General features: G+C 35.6%; 2 protein-coding genes and 1 long non-coding RNA gene across 9 annotated transcripts in view; 1 reads left to right on the top strand and 2 right to left on the bottom strand.

The window, feature by feature from the left end:
- Positions 1 to 8,727, bottom strand: part of gramd4b (GRAM domain containing 4b) — a 41,724-nt gene extending 32,997 nt beyond the window's left edge. For 3 of the 6 annotated variants that reach the window (XM_048159600.1, XM_048159603.1, XM_048159605.1), the window contains exons 1-2: positions 8,433 to 8,727; positions 135 to 342 (exon numbers count right to left, since the gene is read on the bottom strand). In XM_048159600.1, the coding sequence (XP_048015557.1) occupies positions 135 to 342; positions 8,433 to 8,461 (237 nt within the window). In that variant the 5' untranslated portion in view covers positions 8,462 to 8,727. Of the gene's footprint in view, positions 1 to 134; positions 343 to 7,966; positions 8,096 to 8,154; positions 8,365 to 8,432 lie in introns of those variants that run through there. The other 3 variants (XM_048159604.1, XM_048159606.1, XM_048159601.1) reach the window with 3 other exon arrangements.
- Positions 1 to 15,329, top strand: part of LOC125248033 — a 48,932-nt gene extending 33,603 nt beyond the window's left edge. The window contains exon 3 of the long non-coding RNA XR_007180224.1: positions 15,069 to 15,329. This is a non-coding gene — a long non-coding RNA (uncharacterized LOC125248033). The remainder of the gene's footprint in view (positions 1 to 15,068) is intronic.
- Positions 12,654 to 20,308, bottom strand: part of celsr1b (cadherin EGF LAG seven-pass G-type receptor 1b) — a 59,265-nt gene continuing 51,610 nt past the window's right edge. Inside the window, exons 26-35 of one of the 2 annotated variants that reach the window (XM_048159599.1) lie at positions 19,494 to 19,606; positions 19,323 to 19,399; positions 19,091 to 19,217; positions 18,026 to 18,151; positions 16,620 to 16,756; positions 15,715 to 15,809; positions 15,317 to 15,460; positions 14,945 to 15,157; positions 13,205 to 13,475; positions 12,654 to 13,121 (exon numbers count right to left, since the gene is read on the bottom strand). In XM_048159599.1, coding sequence (XP_048015556.1) covers positions 13,097 to 13,121; positions 13,205 to 13,475; positions 14,945 to 15,157; positions 15,317 to 15,460; positions 15,715 to 15,809; positions 16,620 to 16,756; positions 18,026 to 18,151; positions 19,091 to 19,217; positions 19,323 to 19,399; positions 19,494 to 19,606 — 1,328 coding nt within the window. In that variant the 3' untranslated portion in view covers positions 12,654 to 13,096. Of the gene's footprint in view, positions 13,122 to 13,204; positions 13,476 to 14,944; positions 15,158 to 15,316; positions 15,461 to 15,714; positions 15,810 to 16,619; positions 16,757 to 18,025; positions 18,152 to 19,090; positions 19,218 to 19,322; positions 19,400 to 19,493; positions 19,607 to 20,308 lie in introns of those variants that run through there. The other variant, XR_007180223.1, reaches the window with a different exon arrangement.

The raw sequence follows: 20,308 nt of genomic DNA, 5'->3' as shown, positions 1-20,308 counted from the left end.
GCTAATTCACAATCATATCGCATCTCTCCATTTTTCTAAAAAGACAAAACACTCAACATTTTAAGGAAAATGTGTTCAGCACCTTCTGACAGATTCTCCCTTGATATTCCCACAAATGAAGGAACGTCACTTACAGGGTCTCGCTGCTCTTCTGTGTCTTTGATGGAGCTCCGGTGTTTTACTGGGATGTCGTCATTACATTCACTGTCAGATGCGTTTGGGGACTCAGCAAGGTCCAGGAACTCATCTCGCTTCGGTCCTCTGAACCTTATCTTATCCAGTCGCTTTAGCATGTTCAACACAGAGATCTGTGTCTTTATCTTAACATGGCGGGTGGCAACCCTGTAGGGACAAAAGCAGCTTCTAAGTCATTGTGTTGACATGAAATGGTGCAGCGATGAAGAAATGTACAATTGCACAGTACTATCTTGATAAATATCATTCTCATTTAGACCAAGTCTTGGCTTTTCATATGTTCATTGCACATACTGAATATGGAAAGTACCATGATATGAATATTTACACTCATTAAGAACTCAAAATCATCTTAAGTGAAATCCAGAATCGGAGTACGACAAAGCCAGCCATTCTTGGCTCAGGAATAATGCGCAACTGAAAGTCACTCGCTTGCACAATAATAGTCTCTCTGCTGCACTGGGTATTGAGGTCTGCGAACTGGGCCGCTTGAACTCGCTGTGAGAAAATGCTACAATCTCAAAGAGATCAGCTGATGTCGGACTAGTGAGGCCCAGCACTCTGTTCTGTACAGTTTGTGGGTCAGAGGTAGAGGCCCCATGATCCTTACAGTTGTTTTGGCCCATAGTGAGACCCTTGTCCAGTTCTGACTGTAGAGATTTGAAGTGTGAGGAAAACCAGACATATAAAGTCTATCTAAAAGCGATAAGTGAACATTACTCACCTCCATGCTGTTACAAATCCGAATGACTTCTGATTTGTAAACGAATTATTCAGACAGGATTTCTGAACTGTACCTTTGCCATCATCTAACGCTCACTAAAGTTAATCTTTAAAAACACTAATTTTATAACACTGTTAAATGTAATTTTTTAGCAAATTTTCATATTTTGCATTACAATGTAGTGATGCCTAAATTCTTTTGTAGCATTTAAAATTTAATGTTTTATTTTTTATTCATTTAGACAAAAATGATGTGAAATTTTCAAGTTAAAGGTGCCATCAAACGTTTTTTTACAAGATGTAATATAAGTCTAAGGTGTCCCCTGAATGTGTCTGTGAAGTTTCAGCTCAAAATACCACATAGATTTTTTTAAAATAATTTTTTTAACTGCCTATTTTGGGGCATCATTAGAAATGCGCCGATTCAGGCTGCTGCCCCTTTAATTTCTCGCACTCTCCGCCCTAATATATCTCCAGCTAATATAACCCTCAAAATGGATCTTTACTAAATGTTCGTCATGCAGCATGTCTAATCGCGTAAGTACAGTGTTTATTTAGATGTTTACATTGATTCTGAATGAATTTGAGGCTGTGCTCCGTGGCTAACGGCTAATGCTACACTGTTGGAGAGATTTATAAAGAATGAAGTTGTGTTTATGCATTATACAGACTGCAAGTGTTTAAAAATGAAAATAGCGACGGCTCTTGTCTCCGCGAATACAGTAATAAACGATGGTAACTTTTACCACATTTAACAGTACATTAGCAACATGCTAACAAAACATTTAGAAAGACAATTTACAAATATCACTAAAAATATCATGTTATCATGGATCATGTCAGTTATTATTGCTCCATCTGCCATTTTTCACTATTGTTCTTGCTTGCTTACCTAGTCTGATGATTCAGCTGTGCACAGATCCAGATGTTAATACTGGCTGCCCTTGTGTAATGCCTTGAACATGAGCTGGCATATGCAAATATTGGGGTCATACATATTAATGATCCCGACTGTTACGTAACAGTCTGTGTTATGTTGAGATTCGCCTGTTCTTTGGAGGTCTTTTAAACAAAAGAGATTTATATAAGAAGGAGGAAGCAATGGAGTTTGAGACTCACTGTATGTCATTCCCATGTACTGAACTCTTGTTATTCAACTATGCCAAGGTAAATTCAATTTTCAATTCGATGGCACCTTTAACCATTTATCAGTTATAAGCCATAAAATGAAGAAAATTACCGGCTTATTGGTATAGTCCAGAATTTTAATATAGGTGTAGCGCTATATAACAATTTAATATTCTTTCCCAGTGTTATTTTAGAATTATTTGTATATTAAAGTATTTATTAATATTTTGAATTAGCTTTTCATTTTAGGTTGTAGTCATTTTGTTGTGCTTTTGTATTTATTTTTTTGTTTTGAAAACATTTCTATTTAGCTTTAACTTCCATTTATATCAAAATAAAGTTATTTTATAAGTTAAAAATTATAAAAAATATATTTTTATATTGTAGTTTTATCCTTTTTAGTTGACAATTAACTGAAATAAAACAAGTTTAAGTTTTTATTTTTGTTTAAGTTTTATATAAATTACGGAAAATATTTTTAATTGTTTTAGTTAACGATAACAGCACAGTTTCTCACAAAAAGCTACCATATGGCCTCACAATAAACCATTTAATGTATGCGGCTTTTGCATCCTTTTCGAAGCTTGAAAGCCTCACTCACCATTGATTATAACTGTATAGAAAAAAAGGCAACCAGCACATTATTCAAAATGTTTCCTTATGTGCATGTTGCACTGAAGAATGTAAGTCATACAGGTTTAGGGTGAGTAAATAATGACATAATATTCACTTTTGATCTTTAATCTTAATATGTGCCAATTGCTACCTAATGGAAACAGGACATTCGGCTGTTAAACACATGGAAAGTAGCAGGTCATGAACTTTTGTGCTCTTCCTCAGGCAATGTCTTAAACGTCTTTGTGCATCTACAAAAATTCCTTGAGAATGCCGAGGCTAAAACACTAACACAGCTTTGCAACATGTGACTGGATTATATACACAAAAAAACTCTGCAGGAACCCAAAGACCCACGGTGGGGCACAAAATAATGCTATTGGTGTTCCAAACTCTGCATTCCCTGCAGTTAGTTGACCTTACAGCAAACAAAGTAGGCCTGGGAACAAAGCGGCCGTATGCGTGCCTAGACACTCAAAACCTCCAAACGAGTTCTAATTTCACTTCCAGAGCTCAGACAACATGCTGTACATGATAATGACAGGACTGAGGTTTAACACCAGCCGTCTTGTTCTTAAGCAGACTGAATTTGGCTTCCTGTGAATTAGAAAGGGACTTTTTTTTGACAATAAGCAGACGTTTCATGCAGCTCTCATGGGGGAAACGGAAATATCTGCGGATGGTATATATCACCCATGTCTAGATTTGTTAGATTTACAATGTTTAAACTCATCAGAACGCAGCATTTTATGAGAAATTCTGACAGGGTGTTAAATATCAAAACCAATCACGGCCTCTGACTATAAAAGTTTTGCTTGTGAATGAGTACTACAACAGGACTAAAGTTTTTCTCTTATGTTTATAAGAACATCATTTCTTTAAAGGAACACTTTACCTAAAAATGACACCTGGTGCAATGCATCTTGAGGCACCTTTCAGCTTTAATTGGGTCATTCAGTTTCAAATCACCCAAATTTCGGAAACTTTTTTTTTTTTTCAAATTTTTGATTTTGTTAAAAAAATTCTGAAGAAAGACAAACATAAATAGTGATGAAATTATTATTATTAAATTATAATTAAATGTCATGGATGAGTATTTTTTGAGTAATCCACTATTTTGTAGAGACAATTTTCACCGGAGGAAAAAAAAGCATCAACAACCAAAACATTTGAAAATGGGTAATATTTAACAATTTGGACATGGAGCTGCATTGAGATCTTATATCTCTTGGATTGAACCATATAGGGCCTTAGAAATTAAGATACAAAAAGAAACGTTTGCCAAAAACCAGAATCTAAATTCATATTAAGATACCTTTACTTCTTGAGTTAGAGGCAGGCATACTTTGGAAAAGAACATTTTTGGCATCTGTTGCCCCCTCAGTTAGATGGGATTACTTTTATGATGTCTTTACTACCTGTCTGGGCCTTGAAAGTGGAAGTTGCATAGGCTGTCAATGGAGGGACAGAAAGCTCTCAGATTTCACAAAAAAGATCTTTATTTGTGTTCCGAAGATGAACGAATGTCTTACAGGTTTGGAATGACAATTTTCATTTTTAGGTGAACTAACGCTTTAAGTCAAGTCAAGTCACCTTTATTTATATAGCGCTTTTTACAATGCAGATTGTGTCAAAGCAGCTTTACAGTGATAACTGGTACATACATTTTGGCTGCACAGCAGCTCTTAAAGAATAGTGTCAATGCAGGCAGATCAGAAGCACTGTTGAATAAATGTCAAAAATACTATTGAATATCAAATGTCAAGTCAAATGTCAAGTGTCCCCAACTAAGCAAGCCAAAGGCGACAGCGGCAAGAAACCCAAACTCCATCAGGTGGCAAACAAGTGGCAAATAGGTGTTAAAATGGAGAAAAAAACCTTGGGAGAAACCAGGCTTAGTCGGGGGACCAGTTCTCCTCTGGCGAACAGTGCTTTGTTACGATTCAGGTTGCTATCATAAGTCTGATAGGATCGCAACAATCAAAGTATTTATTTCAGTTCCATCCTTCCATGGCTGTCATGTCGACGACATGGCTATATCTGTTGTCCCCCTCAGTTAGACGAAAGATCACAAAAAGATCGCAAAAGATCACCAGTGAATGCCAAATAAACAGAACTGTGATAATGTTTTTATTCAAGAAACATTGCACACAATGGCAACTTTTCCAAAAGCGAAACGCATGTTGGAGAGTAAATCACAGCATAGCTGGCACAAGCAGTTGAGCGAGTTTGAGGTTTCAGGGTGGAGCGTTACTTTAACTTTCCCACTACTCACTAGTCTGCACAAGTGTCTGAGACAAATTTTGGGTGGAGCTCTGCCAACAATCATCCTACAAAGTTTAGGTGGGGGAATAATTATTAGAGTCTGTTTGAAGGGATAAAATATTCAATCATTTACTGACCCTCATGATGTTATAAAGCGTTATTACCTTGTTCCTCTATGGAACATAAAAGAAGATATTTTGAGAAATGTCTTTTTGTCCATACAATAGACATCAATGGCCATTAAAACAGTTTGGTTACCAACACATTTCAAAATGTTTTTCAAAACGCAAAAGTTTGGAATGACAGGTAAGTAAATGATTAACTTTTTTTGGGTGAACTATCCATAAACCACCTATAACACCATATTACAGGTTTAATAAACTTAAAATTAATATCCAAAACACTTGTGTTACCAGTTCATTTGTATATTTCCTCTATTTCAACAATATCAGTTTCAAAACAAACTAAAGCATCAAGCTGTATTAGAGCTGCACAATAAATCGTTAAAAGATCGCAATCTTGATTCAAACACCCACACGATCTTACACCTATATAACAAAGATTCGGCTATGTCTACTAAACCTTTGACGCGCATTCACTGCAACTAAACCTGCGTTGGTGCTGCTGCTGACCTAGAGAGACCAGCTGTCATGTTTGAAAGTTTCACAAACAGTCTTTTCAACCACACGGTATCATTAATTCTGTTACAAACATTCAAATTATCACAGAAGTACTGAGATAAAAGTTTGTACTGGGATAAAAGCCTAAAGTATACTTCACTTTTTAAGAATACGCAAAGGTCAGCATGACAAGAATTTGTCATCAGAAAAGTATGCGCATACTGTGCACGCACCGCCAGATATTTGTAGGCGCAGGTCACACAACATGGGTATTTTTTTGTTGTTGCAGTAATTAGTTTATCCACAAGGTGGCAACCATGCCCTGGGGGTGTTGATTCACAAGGTAGTTGAAGAAAAACTGCATAAACAGAACAGAACACATGCAAGCTACAGTGACAATGGAGGCCTACATAGACGAGAGATTGTGCGAAGAGGTTAGAAAGTACCCTCAGTTGTACAACTCTAGCATGAAAGAATACAACGATGTTTACATGGGTTGTAACTCGTGGCGAGAGATTGTTCAAAACTGCGCATGCGTTGAACGCCTGTGTTTGCGTACAAGTCAAATGAAGTATACTTTGCAAGGCTGTGCGTTCGTCTGTGTGCATAAAATGAAGTATAGCTTAACTTGATGCTTCAAATAAAGATTGTATCAATTACATCATTATACCAGTAGGTGGCCACAAGTGACTGTTAAAAAATGTCTGTCATTAAATCATTCATTCAAGAGATTCGTTCAGAAGTACTAAGATAAAAGTTTGGGTATAAACACTGATGACTAAGGTAGTGAAAAATACAGTAAATCACCTTTTGAAAGTAATGATGCTTCAAATAAAGATTGTATCAGTTATATCGTTACACCAGTAGGTGGCAACAAGCGACGTTAAAGAGATTCGTTCAAAAATGCTGATTCACCTAGTAATGAAGCAAGTGAAATCTTTATGAGTTGGCCTTGAATCAATCAAACCTAACATAAACATACGAACATTTAACATAAAAAAAAAAAACAAAAAAAAAAAAAAAAAACAATATTTGGGGTCAAAACTGAAGCATACTTTGAGCTTTAGACAAACATCCAATGAGTTTCAGAAAAAACATTTCATGAATAATGTATTTTGATTTTGTGCTAACATTTTGAGAACGACTAGATAACTTTGAACGTTTGAATGTTCTAGTAACGTTACTGGAAGATTCTTTGTACATAAATTTGAGAGAACCTATGAAACGTTTTAAGAACCTTGCCAGAACATTAGCCAACATTTTGAGAACGGTCAGCTGGGAATGTACAATTAAAGGGTAAAAAAGGGTGAAAATTCTGTCATTAATTACTCACCCTCGTGACTTTCGTTCATCTTTGGAACACAAATTAAGATCTTTTTGATGAAGTCTGAGAGGTTTCTGTCCCTCCATAGAGATCCAACACAACTACCACTCCAAGGTCCAGAAAGGTAGTAAAGACATCATAAAAGTACTCCATGTGACTCCTGTGGATTAACCTCAATTTTATGAAGCGACGAGAGTGCTTTGTTTGTGCAAAAAAACATAATTTACCACTTTATTTACAAAATAACAGCCAAGGTGTGTTCATGCAACAATGTCAGCTCTTGCGTGAACACGTTGAGTTGAAGCTCTTGTGAACATGCGTTACAGATCAATATTTTTGTAAGTAAAGTGGTAAATTATGCGCAAACAAAGCACTCGTGTCGCTTCATAAAACTGAGGTTAATCCACTGGAGTCACATGGAGAACTTTTATGATATCTTTACTACCTTTCTGGACCTTGGAGTGGTAGTTGCGCTGGATCTCTATGGAGGGACAGAAACCTCTCAGATTTCATCAAAAAGATCTTAGTTTGTGTTCTGAAGAAAAACGAAAGTCTTGCGGATGTGGAACGACATGAGGGTGAGTAATTAATGACAGAATTTTTATTTTTGGATGAACTATTCCTTTAACATTACGAAATTCTTAAAAAAAAAAAAACAACGTTCTGACTGTTGTATTCTACTCAAGACGCCATTCTATTGTAATTCTATATTAACATCCCTCACAATTACATCATAGCTAAACACCATGGCTACCAAAACTATTTTCTCCGTACTGACGCCACTGGGCGACTCCCCTTTCACTCTCCCGGCTCTGACAATGAGTTCAGCGGCCAAGCTGCTCCTCTGTGCTCCCTTTACATCCTCCGATACTGGCATTGTGACAATCTTCATTCCCTCATACTCTCTCCAAACATCATCCGCCCCTATTGTCATAACCTCCGCAGTCTATTACGGGGTCTTTCAGCAATGTTTAGCGCCCTTTCACATTATTCCTCGTGTATAGCAATCTCTAGTTAAATAATAAAAAGCATCTTAACAACACAAATGCTTGTTTTATCCCAAGCATTCTGCTCCAGGGTTTTGTATCTTCCTCACCTCACCGTGTAGCTCAAGTTGGATCTCATCAATAAAACATCGAGGGTTGACACAGTTGCACCATCAATAGATTGCCGATTAATGCCTTGACCTAAAAAGCCTTTCGTCACTATGAAACTATGAAGATCGATGCCGTGTAGAATGGCGGCTTTCGTGTGCGTGCAGCATATTTAAAATCATTTTCTTACCTCGTCTTGACTGTAAGGCATGGTTGTCACATTAAGCCACACAAGCTATTAATTAATAGCGTGAAATAAACATATGTCCAGAAAACGTGCTGCAGCTGCATAAAACTACAAACAATGTGGCACATTCGCTCGCGAGTCGCGCGCGCTGTAATGAGTTTGAGGATTCGAATTCGTACGCAACAATGTAACAAAAGCTTCTTCAGTCTGATACATTGTAACACGTGCCCCGCCCGCCGCGGGATTAACAAGCAGAAAAGGGGAGAAAGTTTCTTACCCACCTTGCACGGAATTCGTAATTAAGTTTCATTAACAGGAAAGCATGAATATTCGAGCTTCGCCCCGCTCCCTCACCACCTGCTACCAGCTCGATGAGAAAACCGGCGTAAAAGGCTCCAGCAGACACATTGATCTACGAATGTGACTCCCCTAGCTGTCAAATGTTATTTCCAGCGTTACTGCAGATTAGAATCGCATGCGAACAGCAAATCATCATTTGTGGTCTGTTTCAGTCTGTTGTTGATATCCAGCGAGACTCACTCACACCAGGAAATTTCGTCAATGACAGCGACAAGCGCTCTTAAAGGGGCCGATAACTGACAGTGGTCTCTTATCAGGAAAAACCCCATTCAAATATGTTTTCTTAGTGAATGAAGTCAGTGTGCCTAAATTAGCGTGTGTATTTAAATTATTGAAATAGGGCAACAACAGAGGGCCTTGTGTGTCTCAACAAGTGAGGTGGACATTAATCCCATAACTCTTGTCAATCCATGCTTAAAGTTTATGCGTCATATACGCATACGAGGTTGAAAACAAACACGAGGGTGTATATTTTACAGTATTTTTTCTAATGTGGACTTGTTTTGACGTGAATATACGCTTTAAGTGTAGACAGATATGTAACAGGTCTGGTTTGACTCGTTTTGGGGGTGTTTGCACTGCGGTTATCCTTGGTCTCTGGATTGTGTGTCCACTAGGTGGCGCGCAACGACAGTTCAATGTGTTTACATTTGAACAGCTGAACTTTGATGCAAATAAGACATTTTTATGAGGTAATCACTTTTTCTTTCTGAATGGAATGCTTTTTGTACATATTTTATATATAAGTTGTTTATTTCAGTCTTTATCACAATACTAGCAAAACTACCAAATAGTACAATGAGAATTACTGAGGGGTTTTTGGAGGTGGTTGGTAAACAGTAAAATTGTGAAATGTTATTACAAGAATGTAACTTTTTTTAACTTTGGGAGAACTTTTCAAATATATTTTTAAAGTGTAATTTAAGTCTAATCATTGTAATATGCTGATTTGCTATTCAAGAAACATTTTTTAAAATTATTATCAATATTGAAAACAGTTGTGCTGCTTAATATTTTTGTGAAAACCGATACATTTTAAGGATTCTTTGATGATTATAAAGCTCAAAAGAACAGCATTTATTTGGAATAGAAATCTTTTGGAACATTATAAATGTCTTTATTGTGACTTTTAATATAGGGATGGTTCACCCAAAAATGAAAACTTTCCCATGATTTACTCACCCTCAAGCCATCTTAGATGTATATGACTATCTTCTTTCAGACGAACACAATCATAGATATATTTAAAAATATCCTGGCTCTACCAAGGTTTATAATGGTAGTGAATGGTGGGCCACATTTTGAAGTAAAAAATAATGTATCCATCCATATATAAGTAATCCATATGACTCCAGGGGGTTAATAAAGGCTTTCTGAAGCGAAGTGATGCGTTTTTCTAAGAAAAATATCCATATTTACAAGTTTATAAATTCAAATAGTTTCTGGCGGACGACCGTACGCATAATGCGCAAGTCAATTTGCGCCAAATGAGTAATCCTCTGACACGATTTATGACGCAGGATGTAGGAGTATTGTAAGGTTAGGGCTGTGCAACAGATTTAAGCTCTTCTCTTATATCGAAATCCTCCAAAATTTCTTGTTAAAATCACAAAATTATCGTTTTAGATTTATAATCTGTGACTGGTGATTTGTTCTGCTCTATCCTCTGTGCCTCCGCGTTCGTCAATACGTTGTGCGTCGGGTCAAAGGATACTGTTCCGCTGCAAATCGACTGGCGCATTCTGCGTACGGTCGTCCACCGGAAGCTAGTTATTTGAATTTATATAGTTTTAAATATGGATATTTTTCTTACAAAAATGCATCGCTTCACTTTAGAAGACCTTTATTAACCCACTGGAGTCGTATGGATTATATGATGGATGGATGGATTATTTTTGACTTCAAAACGCGGCCCCCATTCACAACCATTATAAACCTTGGTAGAGCCAGGATATTTTAAATATATCTCCGATTGTGTTCGTCTGAAAGACAATAGTCATAAACACGTAGGATGGCTTGAGGGTGAGTAAATCATGGGATACTTTACATTTTTGAGAGAACTAATGCATTGGGAATTAATGCATCTTTGTGGAATAAAAGTATTAATTTCTTTAAAAAAAATAAATAAAAAAAAAAAAAAAAAAAAAAAAAATATATATATATATATATATATATATATATATATATATATATACTGATCCAAATTTTGAATTGTAGTGGAAATTGAAGGAAATGTCATAATAGCAAGCTAAAAAAAATACATAAAACAAGATCCTAAAGAGTTTTAATTCAATCTTTTAAATTCATTTATTTACAATGTTCAAATGTATTGTCAGTGCGAATAGTACAAATATAAATACCTTATTTTACATGCTGGTATCTAATGTCTACGAGCTTTGATAAGTAATGGAGGTATTTCTTGGATACACATTTAATCTATTTCATGTGATAATGTGTGTTCACTTAAGGATTTACCGATCAATAGATGCTTCTAAACTATTACAGATTACATAGTTACTGACCTGACATCACTTTAACTTAGATTGACCATTAACATGAGTGAAAACTAAAAAACTACTCCCTGAATTTCTCAGTCTATATATTATTTACACAAGAGGTTTGGCAGAGCTATAAAACAGTCGACAGGCACTTTAGGAATCTTTTGATTCTCTATTGGTAATTTAGATACAGAGCAAACGTAACAAAACACTGTTTTTCTATGTACAGCACCGGCAGAGACATTAAGACATGCTGAACATAAGCTTTAAAATACTGTCAGAGGTAATCACTGTAAAAATACAACTGCCCATTGAACCCAATGACAGACAACGTGTATGCTGGACATTTTCATACTGATAATTCATATGAAACATGACTGGGGGAATACTTTAACAAATGTACAAATTAAGCTACAACCGCAAGTTCTTACAAATGCACAATATAAAAAAACACACAATATAAACATTCAAAACAGTGCTGTAAAAATACCACAGTAAACAAAATGTCATAAACATAAATATTCAGTATTGACATCACAATGAAACCCTAATTTACAATTTTACAAATTACCCTATTACACATCTAAAATACTAGGGCTGTAACGATATGCGATATGAAACCGAAATCGCGATACGCAGGTCCACGAACCTGTATCGCGATGTGAGAAGGCAGAATCGCGACACACCCCTTCCAACTCCCAGAGTTATCCTTCCTGTCCAGATCCAATGCTACCACATTTTTAAATTACTATAAGTATTAGGGGTGTAACGATTTATCGTAGATGGTGTGTCTCAATCAGCTCTCTAGTTCAGTAAGTGTTTCGGGCACACATTGAATCTTGCAAGCAGGTTTAAACGTTTCTCATGTCAGTCTCTTGCATGGTCGCGTGAGAAAAGTCGTGGCTTTCTTTCACCGCAGTGCACAGCACCAGCTGTGCTCACAGAAAAGCAAAAGACGCTTGCGATGCTTTGCTTTAAGAAGTTCTGTGGGGCCGTTCACATATTGCGTCTTTTCCGCGTGCAAGTCAGTTATTATTTTCAAATGTAGCCGCGCGGCAGGCGCGCTCATAATGGGATCAACGCGGTCGCGACGCGCATGCAATTCTCAACTTCTCAGAATGCCGCAAGCGCACCGCAGGTCGTGTGACAAGAATCAACCGATCAGCTATGGCCTTTCCGTAACAAAACATCAAAAGCTCAGCCGAACAGCTGATCATAGCTGTACATGGTGTTTTTTATATCTTATCTCCATCAATATATCTCGTCGTAAAACTAATGCAAGGGCTAGAAATCATTTATCCTTTGCAGAAACATCCTGATCCTCTTGGAGAGCTCAGTTCATGGTTGCATAGCAACGACCGACGCCACGGGAGCGCAAGCGCTTTGGAAAGAAGGAGAAGCGGTGCGGCCGCGCCTTCCACGCGTTTTTAGACGCGATATGTGAACGGCCCCTATTCATAATTCTAAGTTCATGTTAAATTTAACATTTTTTTTCAGTGACAGACAGCCCTATTCAACTGTTAATTTGAATACAGAAGGTTTTTATTAAAATTTTATATTTATTTATTTTATTGAAATGTGATCTTGTATGTACAACAAGGAAAATTATTGAAATTTGTTCATGTTTTTTTAATAAATCTTGTTTGAATTTCAGTTTCATTTTGTTCAAAATATCGTGATACGTATCGTATCGTGAACTCCGTATCGAGATACGTATCGTATCGTGACCTGAGCGTATCGTTACACCCCTATATAAAATACAAAATGTAACTATAAACATTACTTACACATCATAAGTATACTGTTTTATGACTGATGAATTCTGGAATGAACTGTACAAATGCTTATTAATATCAAAGTCTTTATTTTTGTAGCTATCCATTTTGACAGCAGAAAAGTTTTCTGTCTTCATCCAGCTGCAACATAGTGATTTGGAATGCTGGGAAACTGAGCACCCAGACTCCATTTGTATTAAAGGAGCCTTTAGAAATATTAAAAACAACTTCAGAGCAGGACCGTGTTGTGCTTTAATACAGACACTGATTCTTCAAACCCCTTCCAGTTTCAACGTCCTTCACGATGAAGACTCAGATTGAAGTTTCGTTGCTGCCACTAACAAGAGAAATACAGAGTGGTGTTACATACAGAATGTGACTAAATCAATTTGAATGACCAGCATTTGACATCCAACTCACTCGGAATCAAAGTCTTCATCCGCCAGGGTGATGGGGTTTGTGTTGAGCTCCACAGTGATCCCGTTCAGCGCAGGCTGGGGCGGTAATGGAGGTGGCTTGATGACGAAGCTGTTGGCCTCGGTTCCTGAGCGAACGCCCTCGTTTGACCCCACCGACGGAGTCTTACGGGGGATCTGGGGTGGGTTGTAGTCACTGAGCTTCTCCCTCAAACGGTTCTTCATGTTCTTGTCCGTCAGTGGGGGTGGATACGTGATCTTGTTCTTTAAAATGCCTAATAAAAGTAAAGCAATGATATAATATAATATAATATAATGTGTATATATATATATATATATATATATATATATATATATATATATATATATATATATATATATACAGTACAGTCCAAAAGTTTGGAACCACTAAGATTTTTAATGTTTTTAAAAGAAGTTTCGTCTGCTCACCAAGGCTACATTTATTTAATTAAAAATACAGTAAAAAACAGTAATATTGTGAAATATTATTACAATTTAAAATAACTGTTTTCTATTTGAATAGATTTCACAAAGTAATTTATTCCATGTGATGGCAAAGCTGAATTTTCAGCATCATTACTCCAGTCTTCAGTGTCACATGATCCTTCAGAAATCATTCTAATATGCTGATCTGCTGCTCAAGAAACATTTAATGTGTACAATTGTACAAAATATTTGTGTACCAATATTTTTTTTCAGGATTATTTGATGAATAGAAAGTTCAAAAGAACAGTGTTTATCTGAAATCTAATCTTTTGTAACATTATAAATGTCTTTACTGCCACTTTTGATTGATTTAATGCATCCTTGCTGAATAAAAGTATTCATTTCTTTAATTTCTTTTCAAAAAAATAAAAATAAAAATTCTTACTGACCCCAAACTTTTGAACGGTAGTGTATAATGCTACAGAAGCTTTGTATTTCAGATAAATGCTGTTCTTTTGAACTTTCTATTCATCAAGGAATCCTGAAAAAAAAAGTACACAACTGTTTTCAACATTGAAAATAATCATAAATGTTTCTTGAGCAGCAGATCAGCATATTAGAATGATTTCTGAAGGATCATGTGACACTGAAGACTGGAGTAATGATGCTGAAAATTCAGCTTTGCATCACAGGAATAAATTACTTTGTCAAATATATTTAAATAGTACACAGTTATTTTAAATTGTAATAATATTTCACAATATTACTGTTTTTTACTGTATTTTTAATTAAATAAATGTAGCCTTGGTGAGCAGATGAAACTTCTTTTAAAAACATTAAAAATCTTAGTGGTTCCAAACTTTTGAACTGTACTGTATATATAATTTTTTAAAGAGATATTTTAGCTTTGTAATGAAATTTATACATAGGCACAATTCTATTATATATATATATATATATATATATATATATATATATATATATATATATATATATATTACATTTTTTAAAGATATATTTTTGTAATTAATTTCATATATAGGCACAATTCTACTTTGTATATCTATACATCTTTGCTCTCTCTCTATATAAAAAAAAAAAAAAATTATTATAAATATAAGTTGCCAATTATCTATTAAATATTATTTTAATATTATAAAATATATAAAATAAATGTATGAAAATTGATTTTTTTTTTTTTACATTTAAAGTGTTAAATTGGTTTCATTCTCTTGTTTTCAAGTAATGGAAAATATAAATGAATATAAAATGTATGTATACATGTGTTGTCACTCACCTCTTCTGGGTAGCTGGTTGCTGTTTGGTTGACTAGGTGGACTTTCACTTTGAGACACATCTCCATTTTGGTTTAGTTTATTCCCTTGATGAAGTTCCACATTCACTTTTGTTTCCACCCGCAGTTTCTCTGGACCACCCATATCCTCATTTTCACTGGCTGTGGGCGGCTCCTGAGGCCAGTATGGCTTCCCATGACCAGAAACCGCATCAACTGCAGAACAACATGGGAACAGTTATCTAACACCCATTTAGATATTTTATGTCAGGAATGAATATCTTCTGGTAACTATATATCTAAATTTGTTTATTTTTTGCTTGAGTAAACCATGTAAAAGAGCAGGTCAGAGGCCACAGAAGAGGCCGCAGGCACCTTTAGGAGTGCTGTGGACGGGCGTTCTTTCGTTATTCCATTTGGTCTTGGAGTGCCTGGCTTCATCTTCACTGTCCGAGGAGTGGGAGGAAGCGTAGGAGCTGCTGTGTTCATCCACTGAGAGCTCACTGTCCGAATCTGAGTCTATGGAAACAGAAAAATTAGGCTCTGATCACAGAAGTGCACTAGTTTACCCATTAATCTTTGTATTTTTTTTTCTTTCCTTTTTGCTGATGCTCTCCTATTGACTACTAACAGAAGAGCTTTTAGCATAGGCAGTTTAATAAAGTTCCTGATTTTCCTCTGGAACAAAATTTTGACACCATTCAATGGTCTTAAAAATGAAGTCTCAATGTTATTTCAGTGTACTTAGTGTTTTTAAGTGTATTTTCTCTCACCTTCTGCCTTTTTACTCCTGTGGAAAAAGAGTGACGACTCTCCTTCATCGTGTCCCACTTTTCCACCATTAGACGATATGCTGTGTTTCTTCTCCCTGTGTGAAAACAACATTAAAACTATGTATTAAATATTGTAAATTTGTTTCATTACATTAAATGGAGTCATGCTAAAGTTATTTAATGACAGTAAGTTGATAGTGAAATCTTCACAAATGCAGCAGCTGCCAATATAGCAATATGACAAATATGACAACCAGGAATTTTTATTCACTAGCTAATAAAATGTTCCCTGAAAATGTCATTTGCTTTACCGGTACACTTTGTAGTTGAGTAGAATGTGTGTCTGAGAGATCAAACGCATGAATCAACACACATTAGATCCAATATGTGATCCATGTGACACATGAAACTATGCTGTGAATTAGGACAACTTTTACAATACTGAAAGGCTCTGTCAGAGGTTAAGGTAAAAAAAGAAAGAAAAATGGCTAAAGTGCCCCCAAATGATAGTCATAATGTACTTCTCATCTAAAGATATTCAGTGGAGTGACCTAAAAACCGAATGCTCTTTTGAGACGCTTACGCACAATATAATAATTGGTGCAAATAGGTTAGTGAAACAGCTGCCAGCACAGCTGCAGGCAAATTCTTCAATGAGTTCATATCAGTTCATAATTCCTGATATATTTAAAGCATATTGCAGAAACCTGATTCATGAGAGAAGTTCAAAGAATACATGATTCATGTTTCAACACCTCTTCCTTAACCTCATTCTTGTGGTTGAGGAGGAGGTGTGGAGATCTTTTGCACAAGTATTTCAAATGAAATGTTAATGTAGTTAACAAATGGATCCTTATTGTAAAGTGTTACCTAACTCGCATCATGATTGACTTGTGGTGTTTTACCTGAGTGTGGAAACGAGGTAGCTGCTGCCGTGACTCCTGCCTGATCTAACAGAGCTCTCTAGAGAAACAGTGGACTCTCCAATGGTGGTCCGATACAGACCGCCATCCTCCATGTAGACTTCACCATTCAGAGAACGCTGGAAGGACAGAAGGAGAGATTTGCTGTTTCATTGCTAAATAAATTGTACCTGTATGTGAATTTTTCCATTTTTAATTAACTTTGGTAACACTTTATTTTAAAGGTGCCCTAGATTCAAAAATTGAATTTACCTCGGCATAGTTGAATAACAAGAGTTCAGTACATGGAAATGACATACATTTAGTTTCAAACTCCATTGTTTCCTCCTTCTTATATAAATCTCATTTGTTTAAAAGACCTCAGAAGAACAGGCGAATCTCAACATAACACTGACTGTTACGTAACAGTCGGGGTGTACGCCCCCAATATTTGCATATGCCAGCCCATGTTCCCAACATTATGAAAGGCATTAGACAAGGGCAGGATGGATCTGTGCACAGCTGAATCAACAGACTACGTAAGCAAGCAAGGACAATAGCGAAAAATGGCAGATGGAGCAATAATAACTGACATGATCCATGATATCATGATATTTTTAGTGATATTTGTAAATTGTCTTTCTAAATGTTTCGTTAGCATGTTGCTAATGTACTGTTAAATGTGGTTAAAGTTACCATCGTTTCTTACTGTATTCACGGAGACAAGAGCCGTCACTATTTTCATTTTTAAACACTTGCAGTCTGTATAATTCATAAACACAACTTCATTCTTTATAAATCTCTCCAACAGTGTAGCATTAGCCGTTAGCCACAGAGCACAGCCTTAAACTCATTCAGAATCAAATGTAAACATCAAAATAAACACTATACTTACGCGATTAGACATGCTGCATGACAAACACTTTGTAAAGATCCATTTTGAGGGTTATATTAGCTGTTTGAACTTTTTTTTATGTTGTTTAAGGCAAGCACGAGCTCTTGGGGCGTGGAGCACGAGATTTAAAGGGCCACACACCCTGAATCGGCTCATTTCTAATTATGCCCCAAAATAGGCAGTTAAAAAAATTAATAAAAAAAAATCTATGGGGTATTTTGAGCTGAAACTTCACAGACACATTCAGGAGACACCTTAGACTTATATTACATCTTTTAAAAAAAAGTTCTAGGGCACCTTTAAGGTGATGTAATTACACGTTACTACTTGTACTTACTATAGTCATAACAGTAAAAAATTATGCATAATTACAAGGAAATAATCCTAAGCCTAACCGTAACTCTATAGTAAGTACATGTAGTTACTCAGTACTTATTTGAGTAAGTACAATGTAACTGTCACCTTAAAATAAAGTGTAACCTTAACTTTTGTTTTATTAATGTGTCAAACTCACTGTGAGTAAAGTAGCCCGTGTCGTACTGGGATCTTCAGCTGGTACTTTCTTTCCTGTAAAGACACTTTTCAGGTTCCTCCTTACGTCTTTATTGAGAATACAGTGGAAAAAGAAGATGCAAATGCCCTGGAATGAAAAATTAATTACTGAATAATTACATAGGTACAAATTTGTCATAATACACAAGCATACCTGTTGGTTTAAGAGAGTAATTCAATTTCATATGTTTTGTATAAACCATATTTTATTTTGTAATTCCCATTAATTAATTTCCATGCTCTTGAATTTAAATTTACATTTTAATTTTTTTATTAGTTTTTACTTAATCTTTTTTATTTTTTTTATTTCTGTATTATATTATTATCAAGAATAACAATAATCATTATTATAATAATAATTATTAAAATTATTTAATTATATGCTGAAAATTATGTCATCAATGCATTGTTGACTGACTCTAACTTGAATGTATTTAATTTTACTTTTTTTTTCATTTTTATCATAATTTTTTATCTCATCTTTTTCTTTCATTTTACCTTACATTTTCCATATCACTTTATTTACTTTGCTCTTATTTTCTGTATTGTTTATCTTATTAGCAACAACAATAAATAAAATTTTTAATTTTATATTTTTATAATTTATAAGTTAATTTTATATATATATATATATATATATATATATATATATATATATATATATATATATATATATATGTGAAATTAACTTATAAATTATACAAATATAAAATATTTATGTGTGAATGTGTGTGTGTGTGTGTGTGTGTGTGTGTGTGTGTGTGTGTGTGTATATATATATATATATATATATATATATATATATACACACACACACACATATATATATGTATATATATATATATACATACATACATTTATTATTATTACTTTACATTCTGACATTTGTGTCAATACAGCATTGCTTACTTTCCCTTTGCTCTGAATCCAATCTACATTTCTAAAAATTAAACTGAGGCATTATAAGAACTATGACAAGATGTCCTACTGTTATGACAAACAGTGTACATTATTCACATGACCATACCTGTAGGCAACTGAGGATGGCAAAAAGGTAGTGGAAGGAAAGCACATCACTGTTGACTGCCATTAGACCCAGCAGCCAGGTGGCGCTGATGAGCAACAGGAGGAGGAAGGCCACTCGAAGAGCAGAGCTGCACAAGAGCAAATAAGACTGTTGAAAAAGTCTGGCTTTTACTTGCATCAGGTCTTCTGTATTTCAGTATTGTTCAGTTTGACAAAACTCTGACTGAACTTACATAGCTCCTGACTTTTCTGTGAGCTGGCGCCGTCCAAATGAGGCTTTGGCTGCCAGCACAATTAGGACTATATTTATCTGTTTAAAAAAAAAGAGATTTGTTTGCCATTATTTAGTCAAAACCAAACACTTCAGTTGGGAGAAGAACTGTGCTAAATAAGATTAAACTGACCAGCACTACTATGGAGATTGGTCCTGTGATACTCCAGATAAGAGTGTCATTGACAGAGAGCCAGCAGAAGTCAGGGTTTCCATAGCCCTGAGGATCCAAACCCACTGCCAGACCTGACAAGAGACAAATAATTAGCAACAGTGTACAATCAAGATGCGAATTACATGTGGTTTAGGGGGTCTGGCCCCTATATTTTAAGGTGTAGTAAGCGATTTCTGAGAAACACTGTTGATATTTGAAATCAACCCAAACAAACACACCCCTCCCTTCATTGCTCCGCAATGCTTCACAAACATGCAATGCAAGAGTGGATACCTCTTTATCACAGCTGAAGCGAAGCAAAATAATGCTTCACAAAAAATCAAGCAAAGATGACGAACAACAAGGAAGAAAAAAAAAGAGTTGGTTGTTAGTCTCCAGCAGCTCCAGACAAACAATGACATGCAAAACTATCCTGTTACTATAGCTAACAATACAACAACAACATAACTTGGTTCTGTAAAACAGCAAAACCAATGTTTCTCACGTAAAGAGCAGGAACAAAGCAACCTCGGCATCTGTTTTTTAGGCCTTCCAGCTTAGGTCTCTCCAGCGCTGGAAAGCTTTTCTAATATTATCACAGGTCATAAAGCTCTTGCCTGATCATAACCCTTCTTTTTCCTGTGATATTCCTCTGACCTTTTCTTTTTTTTGTAATGTCTCTCAGCCATTTCCCTTTCTACAGTCCTTCTTCAAATCTCCCTCTTGCTCACTCTCTCTCTCCTCTCCCATCATGAGTGGACATGCCCCGTTCTACTGATTGGCTACAAGTGTGT

This window comes from Megalobrama amblycephala, linkage group LG15 (assembly GCF_018812025.1).
Source record: "Megalobrama amblycephala isolate DHTTF-2021 linkage group LG15, ASM1881202v1, whole genome shotgun sequence".
Lineage (NCBI taxonomy): Eukaryota > Metazoa > Chordata > Actinopteri > Cypriniformes > Xenocyprididae > Megalobrama > Megalobrama amblycephala.
This window is presented reverse-complemented; position numbering and strand designations above follow the sequence as displayed.